The sequence below is a fragment of the Sardina pilchardus genome, chromosome 3 (assembly GCF_963854185.1).
Source record: "Sardina pilchardus chromosome 3, fSarPil1.1, whole genome shotgun sequence".
NCBI classification, from domain to species: domain Eukaryota; kingdom Metazoa; phylum Chordata; class Actinopteri; order Clupeiformes; family Clupeidae; genus Sardina; species Sardina pilchardus.
In genome coordinates, this window is record NC_084996.1 from 1734440 (window position 1) to 1744439 (window position 10000).

The 10000-nt window shown below is 46.0% G+C and overlaps 1 protein-coding gene across 5 annotated transcripts in view; it reads right to left on the reverse strand.

Moving 5' to 3' along the window:
- The window catches only part of LOC134076330 (ATP-citrate synthase), a 62023-nt gene that overhangs the window by 51442 nt on the left and 581 nt on the right, over positions 1 to 10000 (reverse strand). For all 5 annotated transcript variants that reach the window (XR_009938604.1, XM_062531327.1, XM_062531328.1 and 2 more), the window contains exons 2-3: positions 3883 to 4048; positions 2088 to 2210 (exon numbers count right to left, since the gene is read on the reverse strand). Coding sequence is in view for 4 of the 5 variants with exons in the window: in XM_062531327.1 (XP_062387311.1) it covers positions 2088 to 2210; positions 3883 to 4041 (282 nt within the window). In the remaining variant the exon portion in view is untranslated. The remainder of the gene's footprint in view (positions 1 to 2087; positions 2211 to 3882; positions 4049 to 10000) is intronic.

Here is a 10000-nt window from a genome sequence, read left to right on the forward strand (position 1 = left end):
CTATACATTATATCTCATGTTAAAGCAGGCTCACGTTTCTATATAGTTTAGTCCATGTTAAAGCAGGCTCATGTTTCTATACATTATATCTCATGTTAAAGCAGGCTCATGTTTCTATATAGTTTAGCCAATGTTAAAGCAAGCTCATGTTTCTATATAGTTTAGCCAATGTTAAAGCAGGCTCATGTTTCTATACATTATATCTCATGTTAAAGCAGGCTCATGTTTCTATACATTATATCTCATGTTAAAGCAGGCTCATGTTTCTATACATTATATCTCATGTTAAAGCAGGCTCATGTTTCTATACATTATATCTCATGAGCAGGCTCATGTTTCTATATAGTTTAGTCCATGTTAAAGCAGGCTCATGTTTCTATACATTATATCTCATGTTAGAGCAGGTTCTATAGAATATGCCAGTCTGACTGTGTGAGTGGGCGCAGCATCATGGTGGTGGTGGTGGCATCCCATAATGATGTTGGTGACATCATCCATCTGCCCAACGCTACACTCGGTGACATCATATTTAAAAGTAAGCCGTCAGAAGAGGGAAGTGGATCACCAAACAAGACGGGGAAGAGTTCTGAAGAGGGTGTGTTTTTATCAAGAACAATTCTGAAGAGGGTGTGTTTTATCAAGAACAATTCTGAAGAGGGTGTGTTTTACCAAGGAGAAATTCTGAAGAGCTTTATCAGGTTAATCAGAAGAGTGTGTGTGTGCTATTAGGTTAGGGGTTCATCAGGTTACTGTGCTAGGGTAAGGGTTACTGTGTGTTCAGACCAAGAGCGACTTGAGCTTCCAAAATCGCCCAGGACGCCCTGTAAAGGACGCCGTGGGAAGCTTGGATGCTTTGGCCGCTCCTGGCCGCTCTGACGTAGTAGCATTCTATGTTCGTTGAAAGTCGTTTGGTCGCTGAACCGCGTCATAGCTCATTACCATAAAGTTAAACCACTTTCAACTTTCTCTAGTCGCTCAAGACGCCCAAAACGCGACGCCGACAGATTGGTCGCTGCTGGCAGCTGAGAGAAGCCAGCTTCCATTGAAAATGAATGACTTCCGGAATCTTTGGAAGCTCAAGTCGCCGGCGGTGTGAACACACAGTTAGGGTTACACGTGGCGAGCTCTACAGAAACCAGGATTCTCAGCAGCAGGAAGTGATCATCACCATAACATTCTAGAATGAGATAAGGAGGCTGATGATGGTCATCACAGCAGAGTTCAGACGAAACAGCCTTTCAGAGAAGACATGAGCAGAGCAGACCTACCAGCAGTCACAGCAGGGCTGCTTACAACGTCAAAACACTTTGCTACGCTTTCAAGGTTGAACCATGCTTTCTCAAACTAGTATGCAAAGTCGTCCAACAGGGTTTGAGGTGTGTTTTCTCAAACTAGTATGCAGTCGTGCAACAGGGTTTGAGGTATGTTTTCTCAAACTAGTATGCAGTCGTGCAACAGGGTTTGAGGTATGTTTTCTCAAACTAGTCTGCTTGATGTGTGTATGGGTCCCTTGGCCTTGAAGCCACCCTTCACAATACCTAGAGATGTATGTGTGTGTGTATGGGGTGTCTATGTGTGTGAAGTATGTGATGTGTGTGTGTGTGTGTGTGTGTGTGTGTGTGTGTGTGTGTGTGTATGTTGTATCTGTGTATGGTTTGTGTGTATGTGTGTGTGTGTGTGTGTGTGTATGGGGTGTCTATGTGTGTGCGCGTGTGTATGTTGTATCTGTGTATGGTTTGTGTGTGTGTGTATGTATCTGTGTATGGTTTGTGTGTGTGTGTGTGTATGGGGTGTCTATGTGTGTGCGCGTGTGTATGTTGTATCTGTGTATGGTTTGTGTGTGTGTGTGTGTGTGTATGGGGTGTCTATGTGTGTGTGCGTGTGTATGTTGTATCTGTGTATGGTTTGTGTGTGTGTGTGTCTATGTGTGTGCGCGTGTGTATGTTGTATCTGTGTATGGTTTGTGTGTGTGTGTATGTATGTGTATGTGTGTATGTGTGTATGTGTGTGTGTGTGTGTGTGTGGGTGTGTGGGTGTGTATGTGTGTGTATGTGTGGTTGTGTGTGTGTGTGTGTGTGTGGACTCACTGTGGTCTCCCTCATCAGTCGTGGTTTCAGCCAATCACGGACACCCTGCAGGTCCAAGCCGACGCCCACCAGGCCCAGTTTCCCTCGACGCTTGATCAGCTGGTCCGGCTTCACAACCAATCGCTGCAGAGCGGCACAAGCACAACAGCCAATCAACACTTAGCCCAGAGCCAAAACAGTGTGTGTGTGTGTATGTGTGTATGTGTGTATGTATGAATTGTACACATCTGTTCTTATATGACACACAGAGAGAGAGAGAGAGAGAGAGAGAGAGAGAGAGAGAGAGGTACGAGAGTGTGTGTGTGCCCAGAGCCAAAACAGTGTGTCTGTGTGTGTGTGTGTGTGTGTGTATGTGTGTGTGTGTTCACTACCTGATCAATTCTAGGCTGGCATGATTATTTATATTAATTTCCACTAGAGCCCGACCGATATATCGGCCGGCCGATATTATCGGCCGATATTAGCCATTTTCAAAACTATCGGTATCGGCCGATAAATATTTTATAACGGCCGATAAATATTTTTTAATTAAATAAAGGAAACCCGAATATTGATCCTCCATTCACATTTCTAGTGTTGTAATTACGTGGTATTCCACCAGAGGGCGCATCTTCTTACTGCAAGACACGCACTCTGCTTGACTACTTAGTTCTACTTCCTAAACAACGGCAACAAATTGCAGTTTGCGTTGCGTGTCATAGTTTTCTGAAGTGGTTTGAGTGTTCATGGTAGGATGATTTTCACGTGAAATGTAATTCTCATTTCTTCTAAAAGCCTAAATAAATGCAAGAATGTTTATCGGACATGCTTGATTTTTACTGCTGTAGGCTAACGTTAATCTTAGAGCCACTGGTCACAATGTTAAGTCCAAAGCTAAAACAAATTGAACGTTAGCATTGGTGGTTGTGTGATGGAGGCTAATTTGAATGTTGTTGTATTTGTCAAACATAAACGTGGTTATACTGAGGATATTGATAGCAGCACTAATTGTCTGTTCCCGACCGTCATCCCGTTCATTTTCTGATCATAAGGGGAGCTAAATTAGCAGCGCCAACATTTAGCCATAGAGAGTTAAAGCGGAGTAGCCTAATGAAGGACCTTTGATTTAGCTATTGGAATTTAGCCGGTGGAAGTAGTATGATGCATCCTTAAAAACACCTCTGTTTGCTAAAACTATTAAGCTGCTGTTGACTTGTTCACAAAGATCGCTCAGACTGTCCATGGTGGTCCTGTCAGTGCTGTCAGTGAGTGTAAACTGTTACATTAAGCTCACGAAGACAGCACACAAAATAAATGTGAGCATATGAGACAAGTCTTCAGAGCTAACCTTAATTCCCAAACACTCACATACTCCTTTGTTAGTCTTCAATTTTTTTGCATTTTAACGAAGGTGTTTACACCAAGCATGGTTTACAAAGGTTAAAGGTAAAGTAAAAAAAATATTTTGTGCAATGGTGGTTATCAAAGGTGAAAAGACCACACTTATTTAATTAAAAAAAATACTGTGTAAGAATGTTTTATTAGGAAACCAGATGGTTAGGCCTATTTAAACAGATAGCGCCCCACCTTGATCAACATTTTATAGGAGAAAGTTTTTAAATTATGTTGGTTAAAAATGATTATCGGCCGATATATCGGTTATCGGCTATTGAAACTCTCAAATATCGATATCGGTATCGGTCCTCAAAATCCCATATCGGTCGGGCTCTAATTTCCACGCTGTTTGTATGTGTGTGCACTACACATGTGGGAGTTGAAGACATTGGCGCGTGTGTGTGTGTGTGTGTGTGTGTACCTCGCTCAGCAGCCAGGGGTGGTCCTGCACGAGGCGGTCCCAGTCGGTATCCGTGGAGACGCGGGCGTATCGGAAGCGGTTCTGGACGGCTGCGGAGGTGCAGATGTGTTTGTACAGGAACTCCTTCCCCGTCTGCTCAGAGATGGCCTTGGCAGACATGACGGACCTGCACACACACACACACACACACACACACACACACACACACACACACACACACACACACACACACACACACACATCAGTGATGCGCAGGTACGTGTCTGGACGACCCGCCCCGCCCCGCCGTTTACAACTAACCCGACCGCAACTCGGACCGCAAAAAATAATTATTGAAATACAGGACCCGATCCGCTTCCCGACCCGCTTATTGTAAAAAGTAGTCTAACTTAGTCGTAGCGCCATTGAGCTACGCAAAATTGGTATCTCATATGCATGTAAAACAATAATATATATTGCCTAATTATATATAGCCTATAATTGCTCAGAATTTGGGAGACATGCATTTAGTCTACCTTTTTTTTGTTCCGTGTCAGCATTCATCCAAAAATGTGGCTATTTGACTCAACATTGAACATAATTAGCCTAGGATTTTCCTATACAAATTCTGTTTCAGCCGTTCCTCACATGAATGCCTTGAAGCTCTCCCAAGCATGAAATGCAGGCATAGAATATTATTAAGAAACTCTTTATTAACGTCTTCATCAATGGACCAAAAGTCCATTGCTCCGCAATTATAAATTGCAGCGAGATGAAACCTTTATTGCACGACGTGGGGAAGAGCAGACGTGGGGCTTTCCAACGAGCCACTAGGCCTATATAAGTTGCGCAAGGACGCCTACATTGCATGCTCATACCAATTGTAGGCCTATGCCTTGATGACATTAAATTAAGAAGTATTTCCTGATTTGGGAAACTTTTAGTTTATTTTTCTTTCCATAATACCATTCGATCTTGCTGCAAATGATCAGACTTGAGAAGCACGCATTGCATCGGCAACTTCGCTGCTCAGTAGACGATTCTGCCACTTTCTGTAGAGGCCAGCAGTTCGAGAAAAAAGCTGCAGATCATAGACAGAGAAAGCATATGCTCTGAGAACAGAACACAACTGCATGTCAAGTGTAGCCGAGGGTCTGTCTACGCAGAAACAACAAGTGCATTTCTACGTCTACATTTCTATGTTCGTGACAAAATGTGGGGGATAGAATCGCGTTTCAGTGGGAATGCTGCAACTTATGTCTTTCTCTTCTAAAGACAATTATGTACGATATAAATGACAAAAAAAATAAGGGCATATTTTTTGTACCGACCCGACCAAACATGACCCGCATATCATTAAAAATATTTTTTCTTGACCCATAACCGCGGGTGACCGCGGTCGCCCGCTCGATTTGGATCAGCCCGCGCATCACTGACACACACGTATAAGGCGCGCAATATGCCAATTGGCAAAACATCAATAATGCCTAATGACTATAGAGACTTGCTCACACACACACACACACACACACACACACACACACACACACACACTCACTCGCACACAAACAAACAAACAAACACACTCACAAGCTGTCACTAATGAACACTAGAGACCAGCTCCTTTCGCTTCTGGCGCAGGAAACTGAATCACTCAAGTGAGTCTCTGTGTGTCTCTCTCTCACACACACACACACACACACATCTGGGCTGTGGGGTTTAGCAGATGGGAAACCAACTTCATAAACTCTGTTAATTGAGACTGCAGGGACCTGTATGACGCCTTTGGTTTAATGGCAGTATGCACACACACACACACACACAGAGACACACACAGAGACACACACAGAGACACACACAGAGACACACACAGAGACACACACACACACACACACACCTTGCTGTACACGTGCGTGTGCGCACACAAAACACACACATTCTTTGCTAGATGGGCACACACTCCTTGCTTTTACTGTGCGTAGAAAGCAACTTTTTAAACCGAACAGAGGCACCTGCCCCACCTACTGTTGTCATGGCGACACCCCTAATTATTCTCCTGCTCTCCAGTACACACCACACACACACACACACAAACTTTCTCTCTCTCTCACACACATACGTACACAAAACCACACGCATCTTTCAGAGATCCTCATCAACACACAGCCCAATCAGAGCCCCTACTGTCTGTCTCTCACACACACACACACACACACACACACACACACACACACACACACACACACACACACACACACACACACACACACACACACACACACACACACACACACACACACACACACACACACACACACACACACACACACACACACACACACACACACACACACACACCTCTTCAGACATCCTTACTAACACTCCAATCAGAGGCATGAGAACATGAAGAGACACGTGTGTGTGTGTGTGTGTGTGTGTGTGTGTGTGTACTGGAAGGACTTAAGGTTGACCAAGACGAGCTCTGACCTCAGATTGTCAAAAACAAAAAAAAACACTTGTTTTGTGTCCTTTCCTGGCCACTACTCCCCCACGGAGGTCAGTGGATCTCCTGCCCTGCGCAGACTACAGACTACACCATCACCATCTCGTGCCCTACGCAGATTACACCATCTTGTGCTCTACGCAGACTACACCATCTCGTGCCCTACACAGACTACACCATCTCGTGCCCTACACAGACTACACCATCTCGTGCTCTACGCAGACTACACCATCTCCTGCCCTACGCAGACTACGCAGACTACACCATCTCCTGCCCTACGCAGACTACACCATCACCATCTCCTGCCCTACGCAGACTACACCATCTCGTGCTCTACGCAGACTACACCATCTCGTGTCCTACGCAGACTACACCATCTCGTGCTCTACGCAGACTACACAGACTACACCATCTCGTGCCCTACGCAGACTACACCATCTCGTGCTCTACGCAGACTACACCATCTCGTGCTCTACGCAGACTACACCATCTCGTGCTCTACGCAGACTACGCAGACTACACCATCTCGTGCCCTACGCAGACTACACCATCTCGTGCCCTACGCAGACTACACCATCTCGTGCTCTACGCAGACTACACCATCTCCTGCCCTACGCAGACTACACCATCTCGTGCTCTACGCAGACTACACAGACTACACCATCTCGTGCTCTATACAGACTACGCAGACTACACCATCTCGTGCCCGACGTATTTGATGGCGCAATGCAGAAAGGCAGGGTGATGTGACTGAGGCCACAACATATGAGAACATTTGTGTGAAATAGCAACGGAACAGGAGCAACGGAACAGGGGCAACTGAACAGGAGCAATGGAACAGGGGCAACGGAACAGGGGCAACGGAACAGGGGCAACGGAACAGGTTGGACTCCGTAAAGCATCTGATCTAGCCCACTGCGGAGGGGTACATTTAAGCGAGTAACTATCTCAGTGAGCGATGGCTTTATGCCAACTGGCTAGTGTGTTATATCGCCGTGTTTATGCTAGCTACAGTGTCTCTAGGATGATTAGTATGTGAACGCTATCATGTCAGTTGTCTGGGGGGGGGGGACCTTGTCCCTGTCAGTTGTCTGGGGGGGGGGGACCTTGTCCCTGTCAGTTGTCTGGGGGGGGGGACCTTGTCCCTGTCAGTTGTCTGGGGGGGGGGGACCTTGTCCCTGTCAAGGTTGCCATGGTCATGCAGACCTCAACACGCATCATCATTAATGGCAGACCAATGGAACAGCCTGAGAAAGCTGTGGGTTCAATTCCCAGCTTCCACCGTTGTGTCCTTGATTAAGGCACCTAACCCCCGAGCTGCTGAGGACAATGGCCCTTTTAATAGAATTGACATGTGCAAGTGTGTGTGTGTGTGTGTGTAAGTCACTTCGGTTAGAAGCGTCTGCTAAATGAGTACAAGTGTATGTACATGTTATCAATAAATATATAAAATGCAGATGTGTATATATCATTAATATAATATATTAAATGTAGATGTGTAGTCTAGATATAATAGAAATGTAAAAGTAAACTGAACTCAGGACTGAACACCATCTCCATGGTGACCATCCCTGAACAAACACATGATGACATCACACCAGGATCTGAGCTGCATTGAAACAGTGCAGAAGCGTGCACACACACACACACACACACACACACACACACACACACACACACACACACACACACACACACACACACACACACACACACACACACACACACACACACACACACACACACACACACACACACACACACACACACACACACACACACACACACACACACACACACACACACACACACACACACACACACACAATGTCACTGTGGTTTGTTTTTCATCACACTGATCAGCCTAAACACTAAGACACACACACACCCCTCAAGTATACCTGTACACACAAACATCAACAAACCAACACACACACTCTCTTCACGCCTCATTCTGAATTCTGAAGTGAGCTGTCAGGCTTGTCGAGGCGTTCCAGTTGATCAGGTGCAGCCGGCTGGCTGACAGCTTGTTAAAATGCACACACACACACACACACAGGTTGTTATATTGCCGCTGCACCGGCCTGGCGGACAGGTTGTTAAAATGCACAAACCCCCCCTACACCTACACCTACACCTACACACACACACACACACACACACACACACACACACACACACACACACACACACACACACACACACACACACACACACACACACACACACACACACACACACACACACACACACACACACACACACACACACACACACACACACACACACACACACACACACACACACACACACACACGCCTGGCGGACAGGTTGTTCCTGTCGGTGGTGGAAGTGCCTGTTGGCCAAGTGCCGTCTCTGCTGCTCCGGAGCCTCAGAAATCAATCAGTTTAAGAGCCCCCGCCTGCCCTCCAGCATCTCCCCCTCGCCAACACACACACACACACACACACACACACACACACACAAGCGCACGCACACACGCACACACACACACACAAACATAAGCGCACATACACACACATAAGCGCACGCACACACACACACACACACACACACACACAAACATAAGCGCACATACACACACACACACACACATAGACGCAAGCACGCGCACACACTCACACTAACAAACATAAGCGCACACACACACACACACACACACACACAGAAACATAAGCGCACACACACACACACACACACACATAGATCCAGACACACACACACAGACACATACACAATCACAAGCATACACACACAATCACAAGCATACACACACAATCACAAGCATACACACACAATCACAAGCATACACACACACACACACACACACACACACACACACACACACACACACACACACACACACACACACACACACACACACACACACACACACACACACACACACACACACACACAAGCATACACACACACACACACACACACACAAGCATACACACACACACACGTACACACAAACACAAGCATACACAGACGCTCCCAAAAACAGAGCCAAAATAAGGTGGCATTTATGGGAAGACATCTCTTAGGCAAACACACAGCGAACCAAGTATTTATTGCAGATACGTGACAGCTATCAATATGATCTCATCCCATGAAGAGCGGCATTAAGCCGTGGCGTGGACATCGAAACTCCTATCTATCAGACGGAGGAGGAAATCAAACGATAAAGGTGCGTGACGTTAGTGAATGGTGGAATAAAACTACACACACACCATTACAGCACTTTTATGGTTGGTAACAAAAAAAAAAATGCAACTCTAGGCGACGTAGTCTCTTGCTGTTAAATGAGGATGGGCCGAAAAGTAGTGGCTTTGCCCCGGGCCTGTGTCGTTCTACCGGTCGGTCGTCTTACGGACTTTTACTGAGGGTCCATTATCTGAATGCGCATCCGAGACCTATTCATTCCAAGCACTCACCCCCCTCCGGCCACGACCACGACCTCGCTCGACCGGATCCCTTTCAAGGCCGCTGATAGCAAAGTAAATTCCGTTTCTGCTGCGACGGAATTTTTTTTACAAACTAGGAGAACACATATACGGAAGAACAGTGTTCAATGTGGTCACAGACAAAGGTTCTGTTAGCTAACTAACT